General features: G+C 44.2%; 1 protein-coding gene across 1 annotated transcript in view; it reads left to right on the plus strand.

Moving 5' to 3' along the window:
* Nucleotides 1–20,106, plus strand: part of GEFmeso (Guanine nucleotide exchange factor in mesoderm) — a 61,282-nt gene extending 41,176 nt beyond the window's left edge. The window contains exons 2-14 of the mRNA XM_014359468.2: nucleotides 10,606–10,999; nucleotides 12,794–12,999; nucleotides 14,983–15,245; nucleotides 15,794–15,894; nucleotides 15,977–16,093; nucleotides 16,176–16,326; nucleotides 16,418–16,759; nucleotides 16,836–17,061; nucleotides 17,161–17,285; nucleotides 17,363–17,470; nucleotides 17,538–18,354; nucleotides 18,433–18,957; nucleotides 19,036–20,106. Of these exons, the coding sequence (XP_014214954.2) occupies nucleotides 10,606–10,999; nucleotides 12,794–12,999; nucleotides 14,983–15,245; nucleotides 15,794–15,894; nucleotides 15,977–16,093; nucleotides 16,176–16,326; nucleotides 16,418–16,759; nucleotides 16,836–17,061; nucleotides 17,161–17,285; nucleotides 17,363–17,470; nucleotides 17,538–18,354; nucleotides 18,433–18,957; nucleotides 19,036–19,946 (4,286 nt within the window). The 3' untranslated portion in view covers nucleotides 19,947–20,106. The remainder of the gene's footprint in view (nucleotides 1–10,605; nucleotides 11,000–12,793; nucleotides 13,000–14,982; nucleotides 15,246–15,793; nucleotides 15,895–15,976; nucleotides 16,094–16,175; nucleotides 16,327–16,417; nucleotides 16,760–16,835; nucleotides 17,062–17,160; nucleotides 17,286–17,362; nucleotides 17,471–17,537; nucleotides 18,355–18,432; nucleotides 18,958–19,035) is intronic.
* The last annotated feature ends 454 nt before the right edge of the window (nucleotides 20,107–20,560 follow it).

A 20,560-nucleotide genomic window follows, 5' to 3' on the forward strand; every position in this document is an offset into this window, starting at 1 on the left:
TATACCCACTAATTTGGCAAAAATAATTAACCGCGATAATGATTATACACCCCGTGTTCGAGTTATCTCGCGCTCGCCTTTCTTTGTTTTTTTTTTCCACTCCGTGTCGCTGATTATTTCACCTTTGTAATTTATTCATCGGAAATCTCTCGAGCGAATAGGTGATGTATATATAATATTATGAATCGGCCAATCGATAAAATACCGAGTCGCGCACGTAACGCGGAAAAAATGGCGCCTCGTGTCTAAAGTTACGTTATTGTACCACAGGGAAATAAAAAAAACACCACTTACACACACGTGTATACATTTCATACCGTGGATACGTACGAATTCGAGGGGCATAAATCAATCAAACGACCGTGGCAGCAGCAGCAGTTGAGAATAACGTATACGTGTATTGTGTATAGGTACAACATCTGCAATTTCTCGTCATTAAAAATCCATCCCTCCGCGATAGTATATATATATATATTATACGCTCGTATAGCGATCGCGTGAAATCGATACACAATATCGCATAGGTATTTATAAAAATAACAGCAACAAGACAATCGCTCGATGAAATTTATTTTCTCCTGTACTACACACCCTCTCCCCGCGCGCTATATTTATAGGTATGTCGTATGTATATCCATACAGCGCGAATCTTATCTCTACCGTCTAAACAATGCATATTCATACATGATACCTATTATGCGCGTACACTTATTCATTCGGCTCTGATATATCTCGAGTTATGATACCTACCCAATACATAATTGTTGTATATCACTGTGTATGGTATGTATATGCATCAGTGAGCTGTGCTCGAAACTCGTACCGTCCGAATTCGAGCTTGTGGATGACTCGATGGAATGTGAATGTTGGTGACCATGTATACCTGACGTGCTGTGAAATTATCTCACAAAGCATTATGATACATCCGCTTTAATCTTTTCTATTATGTATACATACGTATATATAAGGAGTCCCAAGAGTTTTGTGAGGGAGTAACGAGTTATTGATTAGTTGACACTTTGGGCCCACTTCGGCTGTAGTGTATACGTACCTTCTTCTCTATACATATTATATTATGGGCTCCGCAAAAATTATTCGCCTCCTCGACGCCGTATACACAATGAAATCACTTTTAATTGACAGCTGATAATATTCGACATCAGTGCGTACACAATGATGCGTGACATGTTTGGTGTGTCAAATTGACATTGTATATGTGGGGTACTTGTGTATTATATGTTATATATATATAGATTCGATGTATGCCGTGCGAATATAAGGACGCATGCAAACATTGATCGATGTGGGATCCTTATCGGGAGGAATTCTAAAAGTGTATATCCAGGTCAGGCGAGTGGGCGACGAGAGGACATATACCGATAACGCAGATTTTTTGCGTCGCGAGCAAGAGAAGGGGGATACACTTTGATAAGACAAGACGCGTGTGTCATACGTATTATACGATACTTTTATTATTATTATTATTATTATTTTTTACGCTGAAACTACTCTTTTGTTGAGTTATTATTTTTATTTGTACGTGGTGGAGAAAAAAAAAGAAACCCCTTTTTAGGAGCAATATGCATTCACGAGCGTCAAGTCACGTACACGAGTGTTTCAGCGAAACGTCATATTTTGAAAATTGGGTTTTAATTGTGCGTTGTGTATGATAAAAATTGTGATTTATATATATACTTGGTTCAATAGCACGTTATTTGTATATATATATACACAGGTATTTCAGTACACCTTACGGAGAGAGCGATAAGATAAGAAATGTACGCGCATGAGCGACAAGTGCGTATACCTTTTACGTGTAATAGTAATAATAATAATGGCACGATGATAATCTATGTGGTGCAGCCATAAAGCCCACGCGTATAACAACGTTAACACTTTCGATTGCTCACCTGACCCGTCGCTAAATACAAGTACACCTCCACAACCCTATATACCATACTTGGTATAGGACAGAAAAAAAGGGTATCTAATGAAAGAAAAATCGGAACGGCGCGTTTACGAGAGACGATGATTATTATGAGAGACTCGTTGTCGGCTCGGCTCTTTATGTAGCTGATAATGGTAAAACGGTACAAACGATCGCGTGTATGGCAATTTACGAGTGACAGTTACGAGAATGCGTTCCTAACGCTAGTTTTGCTGTAACGCTTCGGGCTTGACTCATCCGGATTCGACTCTATATGCTGCACGGCATATATATATGTTACACACTTTTTCCCCGATCTAAATTAAATAAGCTCTACGATCGCGAGAGCGCATCGTGCAATTTTCCGTCGTCATTTTCCTCTCTTTTTCCCTCGAGGGAGGAAAAATCGAGAGTGAGGAGGTAGGAGGATGGGAAAAAAAAAAAGAAACGTGAACGAGATAAGGAATCATAAAGCGAGGGACGATTGACGTAGTGGTAGCAGTCGTCATGGGCACGTTTTTCGTGACTCGCGTGCGCTGCTCCGCGAACGAAACAAAACACAAGACTCGGTCATGTGACTTATCGTCGTCGTTGCTGTTGTTGTTGTTTTTTTTTTTTTTTTTTAAGAGAAAACGGTGGCTTATGCATGGCATTACGGCAAATTGACGTGCGGTGTAGAGTTTAGCGGACCCCAAGTACACGGCGCTCCGGTAGAATGTTATAGCTGCTGGATTTTTTCTTTTTTCCTCGTATATATTACATACATACGCGTACAATGCACGGAAGCTTTCTTTGTTTTTGCTGTTTCCCTCAGTTTTTCTTCAAGATCTTCTATTCTTTTTCTTCCCACGCGAGATTGACGTTTACATTTGAGGAGCGTGATTTCAAATTGTCGACTCGACGGTGCAAAAATTACTTTATTCGGAGGCAGATGAATATATATTTATAGTTTCGTTTTTCCATTGCACGACCAAGTAAACATTTTCCAAGCGGAGACGTCGACCATGTATTTACCAAAAAAAAAAAAAAAGGAATTACATATAAACACATTTCTACTACATAATATACATAAACATTGAAAATTATGGAAAACTACTATAGTTTATTGTATTTATGTATGAAATAAAGGAAAGAAAATAAACGTCCTTCGTGAACATATATTATATAGTTTCTCGTGCGCGTGGGGATATATGTATATTAACGTACGATATGACGGGCACATATCGCACCGCATTGCAATAACAAAATATAATGCACTCTCGATTTCATATAATATATATACGTATATAAGAGAAGGGTATAATCGTAGCCCACAGCTTAGAAACACGCAAACGCAGAGAGAGAGAGGGAGAGGCGGAACACAGGCCTACTGTTCCCCGTAGGGTGTGCATCGATGAGATATAATTATCGAAGATTTGGTGGTGGCGTGTACCGCGAAAGAGCTGCCAAGATCTCTCCGCGAAGATATCACTGACAATTCCATTCACACGGGCAAGAAATACGGGGGGCGATATAAAACGTGCTGGGGCGGCAGCTTGCACCCTATCTCTTTTTCATATTCTTTCTGCCCGTCCGTCTGTCGCGTGGCGCGGGCCACTCTGGATGATATATATGACGTCGTAGCGTTTAAAAGGCGAAATTAATTTTATCGGTCCGCATGCAAGTACCTATAGGTATTATACATTGGCGCTAGTGTTGTCCGTATGGGGCTCTCTGATACTTGATTTATATCTAAGCTACGCGAGACACCCGAAAAATCGAGTTTGGGTTTCGTGTGATTTTATCAACGCGTGTGTATAAAGTATATATGTTTCTGGTTTCTGCCCTATATCTTACATGTGCGTCTCTCACGTGCACTCTCGATTTTCCTTCTTCCTTCTCCCTCCGACTCACTCTCTCTTGGAAAATTGAGCCGTGAAAGTCTGACCTTTGAGTACTTGTTAGTAAATCCTTTTTTTTTTTTTTTTTTTTTTTTTTTTTTTCACGATTAAGCACACGCAACTTTAATTATTCAAGTGATAACACGTGCACCTGCACAGGGGAAGCTTCTGCACGAAAAATTCATGGATTTCCTGGCGCTACAATTTATATAAGCATTGTGTATACACCGTCGACACTTTAGCAACTAACGAGGCTCAGTTTTCCCTTTCGTTCCGCTCGGACTGTTACGAATACTATAGATACATCGCACATTTAACACGCTTCACAGCTCCCCGTCTGTTTTTTTTTTTTTTTTTTTTTTTTTGCCGTCCTCGCAACCTCCTCCCCCGAGGCTACATTTATACATAGTATATATATTATACGCAAACGCGTGTCTTTGATATACCGATTAATTGTAAAATAAACGAGCTCCTTCGCGTTTGCTCGTAACAAACGAGTCGTCCCCTCAAGAGAGAACGGGAGAGACACGACCTCTCGACTCCTCGTTACTCGCAGGGGGTTGCATATTGTATATATATATGTATATCTACCCTTCACCATGGGGCGGTAGAGACCGATCGCGTCGCAATTATATACCCACTCGGTTTACGCACTTGGACAAATAGAAGCAGCTCCTGCTTCTCCTTGAAGCGTGTTTGTATATGTATATGGGTACTATACACCGCTGCAGGACCTCGCTCGTGTATAAATGTATTATGCACATTGGTGCGGCGAGGAAGAAGGGTAGGGTATACAACCCCTGCAATTTGGCACGGGAAAAATCACCAGCTGGGGAGCATAAACTGCCTGCAAAAGTGTATTGGTACATAAAATATACGCGCGCACGCCCAGGGGATTTTTTTTTTTGACTCTCGTATAAGAGTGAGTCACACGCTGCACTTGGTGAATGCATATATGCGATAATATAAGAGAGTGCGAACTCGCCGCAGTGTGCGAAATAATAAAAGGAAGATGGAGAAAGAAAGAAAGAGAGAAGGAAAAAGAGAAGTTGCTTTGGGGGGGGGGGGTGCCCCCGTTCGCACTATGGTTTTATTCGGCGTGAATCACCGCGTGTCTATGTTCTCTCTCTCCCCCGACTCTTCAGCTTCGGTTTCTCTCTGATAATCCGCTCTCTCAGGTATAGGTATTTATACAGCGGCGATGGGGGCTATTATTCACTTGCCCGATCAGGGGCCCGTCTCTATTTTCGGAAATTCGGAGGAGCTGTTGTTGTAAATGCTATACGCGCGTGACCAATGGTTCTTGTGCCGATGGGCATATAATATATTGTTTCGGAACTTAACGACACATCTGGGATACAATATAATATGAAGTATAGGTACGCGTGCCCCGCGCGTCTATATAGAGATATCGGGGAGACGAGGTTTATTGGGGGCAGGGGATGAGTGCTGGTCTATTTGTGTTTTTTTATAGTTCTGTTAATAGGGGGGGGGGGCGTTGTTGTGACTATACTCTCGTGCACTTGATACTCGCTTGTTTCGAAAAAAAAAAAAAAAAAGTGTTTCTTTGGTTTTGTACGGCCATGCAGCTGCTCACTGCTGTCCCAAAGGCGTAACCAGATATACTCTGTAGTCTATTACTAGTTTTATATCTAGCTACTCGAATTTTTTTTTTTTTTACTCGGTTGTGATAACGCGTGCATACATGCTTCTGGGATTGGCCCATAGTCCTTTTTTATACGGTATGTACGTATAATAAATGTCTTGATGATGACTTATCGCTTGCCTTCGCGTGCTCTAATTTGTCTCCTTACATTTACGGGCGTAACCGATGACTGGGTATATTTTTAATTTTTTTTTTTTTTTTTCATCCAAACACGTGGATATACGAAAGAGAGAGATTGATCGCCGATCGTTCGACTATGTCCTTATAAAATTCTAAAAATGTCAAATGACACGATTCAATAGAGGTATATATTGTTATACATAGCGTATATTATAAGTGAATTCCAAAGTCATTGTGAAACCGTTTTAGGTATTGTATAGTATATAGTTACGATGTATCCTTGTTATGTTCGAGAATTTGTTAGATGGATGCAGTGTATCAGTGCCGTGACACGTCACGGAAAAATCCGTGGCATTTCGAGTATCTGACGTAAATATACGTAACACGCGAAAAGTATATGTATCATAATATATCCCTGCATGAGTGCGCGAGTGTAAAAATATGTCGCTTTGTTTTCTGTTTTTTTGTAAGTATAGGTACATCTACTCTGACGATTGTAGCAAATAATTGTTTATAGACGTCTCTTTTCGAAGAAATATACCACCATTTGTTTTGTAATATAAGAAATGAAATTTAAAAATGAGAAGAAACGACCGTACCGTTCGTATTATTGTTAAGTATTTTGGTAATACGCAGTACAGCGAAAAAGAAAAAAACGACAGCCCCGGGTAGCCCGAAAATTCCATCACCTCTCGATGTATCTTGCGTCAGCACCGGGACACCGGGTACTGCACCCAAAATCAACAATCAAACTTCCATCATCTGGCAAAATCAAAGAGCAACCTCTGGCACGTATATATTGTATGTAGGTATAGTTGATAAAACCGACCAAAAAAGGCTCTACATACACACTCTCGAGATATACAGATGAGAGTAGCTGAGAAAAGCTCGCGTGCTCACATCCGCATATATACTGATGCCAAGCAGCTCACACGTGTTAGGTTGTTGCAAAAAAACTCGCTCTGTACATACGTCCATATCCGGGCTTACATAAAAGAGAAGAAGAAGAAGAAGAATCTCTGTATAATACAAACATCCGCCTCCCGCATAAATTTTTTGGTTTTTTTTTTTATTTATTATTACGCACGCGCGCATCCGTCGATCCTTTGACACGTAATTTGTCTCATCCTATTTTCACTTACAAGTTAAACGCGATATGAGTTTGAATGGGAATTATATACATACCTATATCTGCGCCAAGGATTGTACCCTACTTTTTATCGAGGACGCGAGAAATCTACCGCCACTATAATTATTTACTTCACGTCCACAGTCTATATCATCTAATAATATCTCGGATATTATGTGCTTGCGCCTTTTAATATTATTAATACCCGTGGAAATAGAAAACTTTGTGCGTGAGTGAACGCGGCCGAACTTGTGGGAAGATAATATATTGTACAGTGCATATATTTGTACGTATACAGCCTTGTAGTGAATTTTATTATTATTATTATTATTATTATATTCGGTGGTATGTATATATATTATATTTATATACTTAGGCAGTGTCGGTGTTATACTATACTATCCGTAGAAAGTTTCTCTGTGCGACCACTGCAGTCGTGTGTATAAAAGCAGGGCGGCGCCGAAAGAGCACAGGTCGTTTAATCGAGCGAGAGAGTGTTCTTTCTCATTTGTTGGAATTGCCGCGTAATGAGGGAGGGGAAGATGTATTATACGATAGCCTCCCCTTATAATATGTTGGTTGGGACTAGATTTTTTTTTTTTTTTTTTTTTTTAATGGTCGCTTGTACATGTACGGCTACACACAGGAATCTGTGTTTAGTTGGGTACAGGTATAATTATATATATATAATACATGATTGGGTGTGTGCATACGTGTGATGGGGAAAGCTTGTTGTTTTCTTACTTCTCTCTCTCTTGTTTCGAGGTTGGATTTTTGTGAGAAATAAAAACTTTGAACCATCGAAGCCTACATACGTGTATTTACGGTCATGTACCAGTACCATTGACTAATGGTATTCCATATTATATTTCAACTTTCGGAGATTCACATCTTCCGATAGACCCATACATTTTCGTGGCTACTTATGTTTGGTTTTCACACCGCATCGGAGGAAATAATATATAAAATAATGGGAAAAAAAAAATAAGAGCTTACAGCACCATCTCAATTACATCATCTCGCGCGTGTAAAAAAAACCCCCCGATCTATCACTAAGTCGAGGTGCTTAAGTAATCGGTGGGCGCGTCCACCACGTAATATATACATACGTATATGAGAAAGGAGAGGGGAAGCACCCGAAATTTTATAAATAAAAAAGATAATAAAGGTATCCCTCCCTTCCGTGACACGAGCGCTTCTCTCTCTCTCTCTCTCGGAAATATAAATCTCCCTGTACTTAGTAAAAAGCGCGCCTCTCTAATCGACACCCCTCGGCTCTTTTGAAAAGGGGGGGGGGGACAAACCCAAGCGATCACCCGTTTTTAAACCGTTTTGTACAAATACTATAATGTGTACGCTTGACGAGAGCCTATTAATATGACAAAATATGGCACTGCAGCCGCGTCTTTGGTGTATCGGGTCTCTATAGGTGCACCTATGAGATTTCAGGCCGCGAGTGGTATATTTTTGTGCGGTGGATTTTCCCGAATGCAGCTCGCGTAAATATAGATCTCTCTCTCTCTCTTGGGGCGCGCGCGCGCGAGTTTATCCGTGTATACCTACAACGTGCCTTTCGGAGGGAAAGACGCTGGCTTGCCCACTTAGTTTACTCGCGCGAGGGAAGGAGACTCGATGCCGAAACTCCCACATCTAATCGAATATATATACCTATACGCGTGTGGTTTTGTTTTATATGCGATGCGGTACATCAATTTTGTCACAGCCTACATATAGCTCCGATGGGACAACCTTTTTTTCACCCCCGGTACTTTGAGCATCGCCGGTCGGAGGATACGTCGCCGTAGGTAGGGATTTTATTTTTTCTCCACTACACAAGTACACCCAAAAATGAGCTTTTTTCCTTTTTTTTTTTTTTTTTTTGGTTCCATGACTCCAGCTGTTGTTGCGTAACGCAATCGACGAGACCATAAATTTACATCTCCGGGTATAATATCTTGAACGCGAGTATACTTAAAGTCTCGCTCTTATAATAAGATACGCGCGCGTATCACTGAGCAACCCAATTCTTAGAATCAAAGAAAATTTCTTTACACTCATTCCGTGAAATATTTTCTTATGAGTAAAAAAATATAAGTTAATTAAAAATAATATTTTATTAAATTGAAATTTTCTTTTTTTAATGACGAATTTCTCATTTAATTGTATGAAATATTTTTTTGGATCGACTAAATTTGTTTCAATTCAAAGAAAATATTTAATAGAATGAGGATAAAGAAATTTTCTTTGATTCTAAGAATTGGGTTGCTCAGTGATATTGATTATTCGTCCGATCGCGAGCAAACTCGTGCACAAGAGAGGGAGGGACGATTTGGTTTTCAATGCGCGCTTTACGACAATCCCCAAGTTCGCGATGACTCCTCCCCGCACACGTGCATACATATATTTATGGTGTCGGATCGCGAAAAGTATTGCTCCGAAGGCGCGCGCGTGCAAGAGGTGTACAAGGCGCCTATTTATATAAAAGATCAGAAGGATCGGGCGAGCGATTGATTTCCTCGGCGCCAGCCGGCAGCGTGGAAAAAAAAAAACACACACCACACACATCTCGCAGTGTACGTTCGCGCTTTGCACCGCCGTTAGCTTTTCCGCGCGCGCCGTTTTACGTAATAAGAATCGATGGATTTGGTACGTATAATGTGCACGCGCCGCGTGAGCATATAATATATAATCAGTCGGCTTATGTAAAGTATATAACGGGACCCGGGTTGTTTGCACGCGAGAGTTTCGTGTCGCGCCGCTTCGGCACTTTCCATGCCTAAATAATGTAATTAATTTCATCGGCAAAACTGACCAATGAGCGGAGAGAGAGAGAGAGAGAGAAAAAACAGGTGCCAGACGCGCGTCTGGAAAGTAATTCGCGTCGATGCCGAGTCGATAAGATACACGGTGCGCTTGAAAAGCCCAGAGCCTATGTATCAACTAATTGCGGCTGCAAAATACGTGTATATAAATCGGCACAAGGTCCCTGCGCGCGCGCGTATATATACATGTATGTGCTCTGGTTTTCTTTTCTTCGTTGTTTTTGTTTGCTCGTCGTACGAGTAATAAAAACTTTGATCGAGGTAAAAATACATGTATATAAACGACGTCGATGCGCCGATTTTCAAGGCTATAAATCTGTCCAGCTGCCGAGTGAATCGGCGCCAATGTGTACGTACACACGGCGCACAAGTGCAAGCTCATTTGCTCGATTTATATTCCAAGAGTCCTCCGAAAGACTCTCTCTTTTTTTTTTTTTTTTTTCATCCTTTCGCAATTTTTCCCGCACCGATTTGCGCAAGATTATACACATTACATCTCCCCCAGCAGATATATATATGCAACATATCTGTTTGTCGGTCGATGAGGAGCTTAACACGCCGAGATATATTTCTAATAAAAAAATAATGCATTGCTCAGCGGTATGTAGTTTTCTCCCCTTTAACGAGTACACGCTGACTTACCAGTTTTTCTCGAGCGGTAATTTAGGTATTTCGCATTCGAAGCTGCCGTAACGCGCGGTAGTTTTGCAAAATCAACTCCGATTGTGCGCGAGAGGAGGAAGAAGGCCGTTAATCAAACCCTTGGTACACATTGGCATGTACATTCAACCGATTTATTTGTGTAGCTTGTAAATATCTGCGTATCGTGAGTAATGATCGTTTATCCGTATTAAGGAGCTACTCACGCGTTAATGCCTTTCCCATTTATATACACGTACATTCGTATGACTACGCAAAATTACACCCCCACTGAAAAATTTTCTCAGGCAATAATGATAATAATTCCCCTAAAAATTTGAAAGCACATCAGTGTTGAAACAAAAAAGTGACTTTCCGTATGGAGGAGCAATAAATGAATGTTGTTTGTCCGTGGGCATCAGGTACGACGACGGACCTCGTGCCGCAGCTGCTGGGGATGTTCGACGAGATAGCGCGAGCCGGCGTTGACAAGAATTGCTCGAGCCCGACACCGCGGGATCTGCATCGCCATGCGCTGTACAGCTCGGCCGATCTCAAGAAACAACTGAGCCTCGTCCACCAGAAACAACAGCAGCGAAGATCGCGAATCGTCTCGACGTCGTACCTCGACATGGCACCGGCGCCCGAAGACGTCGTCACTCACCGGGACGAGCCGAACTTTGGCGCCAACGAGTTATCCTCGTCCTCGTGCTGCTCCGAGTCCTCGCCGACCTCCGGCACGCCGACCATCCTCGTCGAGGACAAATCCAGCCCTAGGCTCGGAAGGAACCAGCATGGCTCGCTAACCCCGCTCAGGTGAGAGTTTTCACACATTTTTCGTTACTTATTTGTACCTACATACGTGACAAAAGCTATTCTTTTTTACCTCTCCCAAGCAAAAGCGGTGAAAATTTCACTTGCCGCGAGATGCAAAAACAATATTATTTGGTGTATCTTTTTTTTTCTTTTTTTTTCTTTTTTTTTTTTTTTTTATGTTATGTACAAGTTTACCCCCCAACACACAATTCGTATTAACGTGCTCTGATGCCCAGGTATATGTACGTATTTACACACGACGCGCTCGTTTTCGTTTGTCCGGAGAGAAACCACTCCCGGTCGCAACTCGCGCGGGGCAAGAGAGAAAACTCGATTTAATTCGCGGAGGCGTCTTTCCGCAGCATCCGGGATGAAAAGGAAAAAAAAAAAGAGGTGCGAGAGACTCCCACGTTCCTCTTTTTCGCTTCTCCTCTCTAACTCGCCTCCTCCTCTTGACTCTCTCTCTTTCTCTCTACGCTCTTTATGGGGGCCCTCCTCCGATGACGTATACATACACGTATATACGTTATATACACTCGGTTGTGTTGTTGCGCGCCGTGATGTGACGTGTATATATACACCGTAATTGCGGGGGGCCTTGAACGTGCAGCTCTGCTTACTCTGCCGGGCTTTCTCGGCAATTTCGGGCGCGCAACTATACCCATACATAATACATAGTACACACGGCTTGTTTTTTCGCGGGTTTCCCACATACATATTACATATACAAATGTACGCGGTGGTGGCCGCCGCTGCCGATTCGACGGAGAGAGAGTTTCGTGCTTTGCTCTGTAATTTCGTTGGATAGAGTGTTGCTCTCGTGATAAGTAGTGTTATTTTAATGGAATTGGTCCTGATTGCTCGCGAGGAACCTTTTTTTTTTTTTCTTTTTCCCTTTCGTGGTCGTTTCGGTACACTCCTCCACAATTTATGAGTAACACTTACAACATCGAGGGTGTACAAAGCAAATTACGTGCAAACTGTTGATAAAAGTCTATCGCGTTTGTTGTCAACGATAGCGAGGAATAAAAATGAAAAGAGACGGTGATTCACTGGCGAAGAATTTTCACTCCGCGCGCAATGTTCGATCGGCTCGTGCGTGCGTGCATTCTTTCGAGTACGGATGGATCCGGAGGCACACGTACAAACGTACAACTTTTGACGCGCGTGGAATTTTCAACCTTCATAGATTACAGTGATGTATATAATACCTACACTCTCGGGTAGGTACATTAGTGCACGCGCGCGCGCATACCTTTGGCGCCCCTCTCGTCTCGGCTTTGCTTATACTTACTAAGTATTACTCATGAGTATATATATTATATTGTACATCCTTCTCTCAGCACCGTTAATCCCAAGGAATCTGCGTGATGCGTGCACGCTCACCCCAAAGATCGACCATTTCTTTTCTCCCGGAAATTTTTCAAATTCCATATGCACGCCACGATACATGTATATGCGCGTCGTCCTTGCAATATACGAGTACTATACTGTTTCGTTTCGCGTGAACGTAAAAGAGCAGTATGTATAGGTACACGTAAAACACATATACCGCAAGAAAAATTAAAAAAAAAGTATAATATGTACAACGATCGGAGGGCGATCTCGATGCGTAACCCGCGCAATTACCGATCAGAGCGGCTCGTTTTCGTTCACCCGCGCTACGAAGCTCGACTTTCCCTCGATCACATCGGCGTTACACATCATACATATATACACGTGGAGTGAAACTCGGCCAATCATAATGTGCTCGTGTAGGTGTATATAATCATGTGTTATTGAATCGAACCTTAGGTACGTCGGTCGCTGGTGTCGATCGCAGCAAAATCAGCAGCCGGGCAGTAGGCCGGTGTCGGGAAGCTCGATAGCCTCGAGCACCTCGTCGAGCGGATGTAGCAACCAAGACGGCCCGGGTGGCCATCACCACCACCACCACCACGCGACGAATCCATATTTGGCCTCGGTCGAGTCGCTCGCCGATACTTGCGCCAGTTCTCAAGGTAAGTCGAAGAAGGAAGGCTCGCTTATACTTTTATCATGTACGTATACACGATGGGTAACACGGTGTATATATTCATGAGGACTCGCTCGTAACGAGCACGCGAGCTTTATTTTTTGTGGGTGTGTTTTCTAACGAAATCGAGGGACGCAGATCAATCGGTGTGAAGAGACTTTGGATATAATATATGTATAGACGGGGATATTGTGCGATCGATGGTTGTTGATCGAGGTGTATTTCAGTAAGCTGTATATTTATTGTATACCCATAGACGCGAGAATGCGACTAAACCTGTAATTTGGATGAATGTTTTGAAATTCACATGGCCAAACAAATACCGATGATATTAAAAAAATAAAAATAAAAAAAAAGGAAGAAAGAAAGAAAGAAAGATCGGTTACGTAAAGGCGACAAAAAGTGTATTTTAATTCTCACCTCGCGATGATGATGATTATAGTCTTCGCGTGTAAAGTAACATTTTCGTAACACCACGCGCGGACGTGATCGTTAAGGAAAAAAAAAAAAAAAAGAAAACATCTCAAGTTGATCCCCCTTCGGTGTTTCGCCACGGTATCCATGGTGTGTACCGATTGCGTAAGGTAAAAATCGGTGCACAGCCGCCACGGACGAAGCCGCACGTGGGTACATCCATAAAATTGTCAAGTTCGCGCATTACAGTTCATTAAATATACATGCGCGCACGTGCTCGTCCTCCCGCGATTACTTTCACTCTCGCGGTCGTGCCGATTCCTGCGAAACTCTGTATTAACAACCCAAATAATCGGTACTGTTTTTTTTGCAAGTATAACAAACAGATAAGTTGGCACTGGTACAAGGAAAATTTCGCGGCAACGTGCACCACAGTATAACAACAATCGTGTAAACACGAAACGCGCGCCTCGGAGAAATTTCCCGTGTGTAATCACGTGCCCGCATGAAATTTCATATACGGCAACCCCCTCTTGCGCGGATTATACTCACGATTATTGGGATGGAAATCGGACGGCAGTGTATGTACGCCCATTATTCACGATTTCGATTTCCATCCTCATCAATTTGGCACGTTTACACGCGCGTAAGTATGGGTATTTGATCCCGCGTAGCCTCACACCGGTCCCCGAATCCTCATCGCCTCTCCCAACCACCTACCCCCTGTGTGTGTTGAACTAATTGGTCGCACGCGTCTCGCGCTCCTCTTATCTCTCCTTGCTTCCCCCGCACTTGGTGGTGTGCGCTCTTATATAATTTGCGCGCGCGGCCGCGATAACGTGATTACCCTCGGGTGTACAAGGTATATACCTGCAGCGCCTATGCTGGCGCGTGAGAGAGAGATTTATACCGCGAGCACGTATAGCGCGATCGAACGAGACGCAAAAGTTTTTAAAAGAGAGAGAGAGAGAGAGAGAGTGCAAGTATAACGCGTGCATACGTATACAAGGTATAAGTATCTTATAGAGTGGGAATTTGCGCGAGGCTCGTTTTTCACGGGCTTATAAACTGCACCGCAGTCGATTTGCGTGCAAACTCTCTCTCTCTCTCTCTCTCTCTCTCTCTCTCTCTTGGCGCGCTTGCAATAACATCATCAACGTACCGTAACTTTGTTTCATATATAAACCCCCGCGATTGTTGGGCTATCTCGTAACAAAAGTGACCTCTCCTCCCTCAACGATCGCTCGCGTCGATTAAAATCACACGAAAGACTCGATATCTCCGAACCGATTTCAACATTTTATTAAAACGGTCTTTGATGCGCCGCGCAAGTCTATACCTATACGACATAAAATCATTCATGGGTATAAAATACAAAAATGGCAGAGCAAATGAAATGCCGTGGCTTGTTTTGTGTGCAATATAATACCAACAGTCATTATTATTATTATGTAGGGAATTCCTATTGTGTAAACAAGTAATAAAGCGTGTCGACGAAGATAAACAAAAATATATGACGGTAATAATGATGGTGATGATGGTTTGGCAACGTCAGGTTCGGGTGACAGCGGGGTGGTGACGATATCCGAGTCGAGCGGCGGCGGTGGCTGCAGCAGCGTCATCGGCAACGGAGTCGGCGGCAACCGGCCGGGCGGTAAGATCCGCCTGTCGGACGTGGACAAGGCGACGGCGGCTCGTTACTTCGACGAGAGGAGGCCGCGGTACTGCGACCCCCACAGGACCCCCGTGGAGAGGGTCCTCCTCGAGATAGTCGACACCGAGGCCGTTTACGTCGAGCATCTACGACAAGTCATTCAGGTCGGTATCAACGACCCTTTTTTCTCCCCTCGGAGCTCATATATACCATATACTTTTATCATATATACATGTATTGAGAGCTGCAGCGGTGTGCGAGACGAGTTTTCCCGAGGAGCCGGTTTTCTCGTCGCGGGGACTTTTCTTTTTGTTACTCTCGTCGTCTATTAGGAGGAGGATCGATGGATCGCGCGCTCGATTTCTCATGGAGCTTTTGCTTTTATTTCGCGCTATACGAGTATGGCAGGGAGGTGGGGGGACTTTCTCGGACTCGTTTGTGCGTAAGACGACCAAGATGGAGGAGGAGGGCCGTCGTCGTTTTGGCCGATTTTTGCCGAGGTGTCGGGGGAAAAGCAACGTCACGAGCGGGAGGGAGATTGATCGTTATGATCGTGTAATGAGGCGAATCGATAGACTGTAGCTTTGATCGATCAGCCGGAAATCCATATAGATCGCGCGGTTTCGCGACCACGAGTGTGTTTGCCCTCTCTTTTCTTTTTCTCTTTAGTTGATACGGTTGGTACATTTTTCTGTTTTTCTTCGTTCGGCAGGGCTACTTGGTTTGCTGGAGGGAAGATCCCAGCTCGTTGATCAGGGACTGCGAGCTTGGCGGCTTGTTCAGCAACATAGAGGACATTTTCGAGTTCAATCGGTACGTTGACTCATCTTTCTTTACTTCTTTTTACTTGAGCAGTCTCTTTTGCGGGTGCGTAATTTTTTTTTTTTTTTTGTAGTAATTTTTTGTCAGCGTTGGACAATACCGGATTGGATCCGATCAGGGTGGCCAATACGTTCATCGAGCACAATGCCGGCTTCGAAGTCTACACGGAGTACTGCACGAATTACCCGAGGTGAGAACGCCGGCTTTTAGTTTTATAATTATTGTTTTTTGCATACTCGATACGTGTGGTTCATCGGTATATTGATTCGAAGGACCGTCTCGATATTGACGAACCTGATGGGCCAAGAGGAGACCGCCAGGGCTTTTAGGGAGCGTCAGGCGGCCCTCGGTCACGATCTCCCGCTGGGCTCGTTCCTCCTGAAGCCGGTCCAACGGATTCTCAAGTACCACCTGCTCCTCCAGGTGAGCGATCTAACAATCTTGCCATTCGGTTCTTTTTTTTTTTTTTTTTTTTTTTCTCTCACCATAACTACAATCCCTCCCTTTTCCATAGAACCTGTCGAAGGAGTTTGAGGCGCACGCCGTCGCGGACGACAGCAGCGCCGAGGAGGGCAAGGCGGCGATCGAGGGCGCTCTTAAGGCAATGGCAGGCATAGCCACGCACATCAACGAGATGAAGCGCAAGCACGAGCACGCGGTGCGCGTCCAGGAGATCCAGTCGCTCTTGTACGGCTGGCCGGGACCTGACCTCACTACGGGTGGCGAGCTCATAGCCGAGGGTAGCTTCAGGATGAGGGGCGCCAAGGCACCTAGGCACGCTTTTCTCTTCGATCGGATGCTGTTGCTCACCAAGAAGCGAGAGGACGGCCTGCTCGTCTACAAGGCTCATATATTGGTGATTGTTTGTTTATTTGGCTAATTATACGTGTCATTGATTACATCAATTTTAAATTTCTCACGTTTCTTCTTAGTGTTCAAATTTAACGTTAATGGAGAGTATTCCCGGGGAGCCGCTCTGCTTTCACGTGATACCCTTCGACAATTCGCAAATCCAGTACAAGCTGCAGGCCCGAAATCTCGAGCAGAAACGCGAGTGGACGCTGCAAATAAAGAGGGTGATTTTGGAAAATTACAACGCGGTGATACCTACGCACGCGCGTCAGCTTGTGCTTCAAATTGGCCAAAACAAGTCGGAAGGTACATTTCTACAAATTTCGCTCTTGCTGGTGTAGTGAGTTTAGAAAAAAATCATTTCCAACTGTTGTTTTTTTTTTTTTTTTTTTTTTTCTACCCCAGAACAAAGTTACGCGACAGATTCGGACTATCACGGTAGAAAGTCAGCCAGAGAAAGGCGAAGGTCGGAAACTGGGCTCAAGCAAAGACTGAAGAAGGGCAGAAAGAGCGATGTCTCCACGGCAGAGGTACTTGGTCGTTTATTTCTTCAAATTTATCAATAAATGTTATACTTTTATTTAAACGTGCGAATTATTTTTTCAAGAATTCGCCAATGTGTCCTCGAAAGAATCAACCGGGCGAACCCAGTCACTACTACTCGAAGGACGAAAATCTCAATCGAAGCTCTGAAGTTCGTGGGTCAAAAATAAAGGTCGGTACAACTTTGAAAAATAATTGTTTCAGCGGGAACGAAAATAAAAAAATTTTCGATTCTACAGGATCGCTTCACGAATTGGCGAAGGAAATCCGAGCCAGGTTTTCAGTCCTACATAGACTTGCACGCGTCGGATCCCGAGGAAAACGCGACCGACAGCCTCAACGGCAGCGCCACCCCAACTCAAGAGCTCACGAGCAAGGACAGCGAGACGCAAACCGAGTCCGAGGAGGCCGTCGAGCCAACGAGAACCAAAGAGAACGGTTGCCACGAGAACGGCGACTGCAAAGACAAGCTCGAGGTGCAGCAGCGAAGCGTCGAGGAGATCGTCAGCAATATCCTCATGAGCCAGGAATTACAGCAACGCCTGGAGAAACAGCGCAACAAAATCTGCTCGCACAACGGCGCTCTCAAGCACAATCAGAGATTCACCAAGTCAGCTGCTGCGTCGATCGAGAGCTCGGAGGAGGACGACAGCGACAACGACGGAAAGAACGGCGTCGATGCCGGTCGATCGCGTCCCCGATTTTCGCGACGCGAACAGTGCTTCGTTCGAGCGGTTAATGCGTACAACCAGCGTAGCTTTCGTTCGCAATACGATAGTTTCCGTAATCTCGATGCCGAATCTTTGCTTCTTCACGCGCACCATCAGCGCCAACACTCGAGCCCGACGACGAGAACCTCGACTCGGTGCCCGGCTAACGAGAGACGATCGCCGCCTGAAAATATGAAAAAACCAAATATCGTAACTGAGAGCAAAGTTATTAAGACGGCCCTGCGCCTACGCGAAAATTGCGACTCGGAGAAAGAGGAGCCCATTTATGAGACGCCTACGATCGTAAAGAAGAATGAGGAGCCTGCGGAGGATAAGAACAGTAAAGGTAGGGTTAACGTTTGAGCTGAAGTGTTCGATTCATTCCTGACGTGTATTAACTGATGATTTCATTATTTTTCAACAGGTAACTACGGTGACTTGCAGCACACGTGGGACGGCTGTCTGGAAACCGACGACAGAAACGTACACGACTGCCCAACGAAGACGGCAGTGTGGCTCACCAAACTCTGCGAAGGTTTGCCCGACCAGCCACAAAAGTGCGGCTCGCTGCCGCGTAGCTTCCAAATGATGAATCCCACGGACGCGAGCCAGCTGTCCAAGTCGAGGTTTTTGCAGCGCGACGGCAAGTCGATGACCGAGCGACCGTTCACCATCGCCTCGGACAAGCCAGCCGAGATCAATCTTGAGGACATGGAGCGTTACGCCTCGAGTTGCCAGGGTTCCGCGAGGATAGCCAAGTTTCCGATTACCGGTGGCAGTGGAGCCAATCACGGTTCGTCGACCTCGTCTTCCACGTTCTTCTGCTCACTGGATGACGCATCGTTCACAGACGCAGACACCCTGTCGTCGAGACCAGCCTCGCTGTCCACGAGCACTCACGTGCATCCGGACCACAAGATCTATCGAGCCAACGGAACAATGAGTAAAGGTACGTTTTCAAACGTTGTAGTTGATGTTACGAGGAGTTTATCTTTTTATAATTAAGATTGAATTTGATGGATTGCAGAAACGAGTAATGGAACGACTTCGAATTTATCGAGTTCGAGTTTGCGAAGCGTCCTATCGAAAGCCGGCAGTCGGTTGCAGGGTCTGAGGTCGAGTCGAAGCACGGAAATGCTCGAGTGCAGCAGCGAAGAAGTAGAGCGCGTGGGCTACTTCCGCTCGTTCAGGCAACGTAACAAAAACAAGCAACAAACGAACAAGTCCATCTCTGACGTCGACGAGATAGTGGGCTGTGTCTCGGCAAGGTCGCGTTTCGAACCAATTCCCTATCACAAGCAGGGCAGTCCAAGCTTGGGAGCTCGGATAGCGCAGGCGGACTACGCAGATCCGACGATACTTTTCTCCGAGAGCCGCAGAAACCTGGCAGCGAGGGAAAGCCAGGCTGCCGCGGCTGCTGCAGCAGCAGAAGCCAAGCAAGCAGAAGAGGATGAAGTGTTCGACATCGTGGAGGAGGGTGTAGAGGCACACGAGAGTGACAGCTTTTACGAGCGCTCCTTTGAGACTATCGAGAATTACGTGGATGCGGAGTCGGAGGAAGTCTTCCGAGACAGTGCAATATTTAGCGATGCCGATGACTCCAGTATCAAGCTTAACGAGACTGTGACGGCTGTCAGTTCAACGAAAGTTATATTGCCTGTGCCTACGAAAAAAAAGATCAAGCGGAACACTGTCGTTGTTGGCGAGAAGCCTGCGATTACTCAGAAGCCAGCGCACTTAAAACTGCACGCGAGAATCGTCAAGTGCCGGGGGCCTAGGATCGTGCCGAAGAGCACAGACGCGACGACGATGACAGACAGGGAAAAGTCAAACGAGTCCGAGGATACCAAGAAAAACGACGACGTCTCGGCTGGTCAGAACCAAGTGGGTTGGGTCAAGAGGATGGTTGGACAGCTGCAGGCTCAAGTTGATGCTTGATGGGTGTGCGGATCTCCTTTTGGCGAGATAATTTTTATTCTTCCGAGAGATTGGGCTGCACATTGCTTTCTCTCCAGTTTTTCTGTCTGAAATGTTTCATCGATTGCAGTATTTGCACGTTTTTGGGCTACTATGGTCGATTGTGGTTTTTTTTTTTTTTTTTTTTACATTGACATGTGAAGTACTCCGTTAAATTATTTACAGAGCGTTGAGGAATTGTGATTGTCCTGTTGTTGAAGAATCGTTAACCATAGTCTCGCAAGAATAGTGTTATTTAATTTATAGTCAAATTTTTGATAAAAATTAATGAAACGTTTCATACAGGATTTAGTTTTCTAAGTAGGATTCACCTGTTCTCGTTTTTCACTGACCTTTTTTGCGATTATGCAAAGTTGTGAGTTGGTTGAGCAATGTTGTTTGATGTAACGGTGGTCAAACGAACAAACTTATAAAAATTTAAATTATTCGATAACAATGAGTCATGTTTTGAGGGACTGTGTATTTGTTTATAAAATTAATAACTTGTGATACGAATTTGTACTAGTTTCGCTTAATTTTATACTTGACACTTTTCAAAGTATTTGAGGATTTTTTGTAAAAAAAATATTTTTCAT

This window comes from Copidosoma floridanum, unplaced genomic scaffold (assembly GCF_036245765.1).
Source record: "Copidosoma floridanum isolate Cflo_tuat_1 unplaced genomic scaffold, Cflo_Japanese_pri ptg000019l, whole genome shotgun sequence".
Lineage (NCBI taxonomy): Eukaryota > Metazoa > Arthropoda > Insecta > Hymenoptera > Encyrtidae > Copidosoma > Copidosoma floridanum.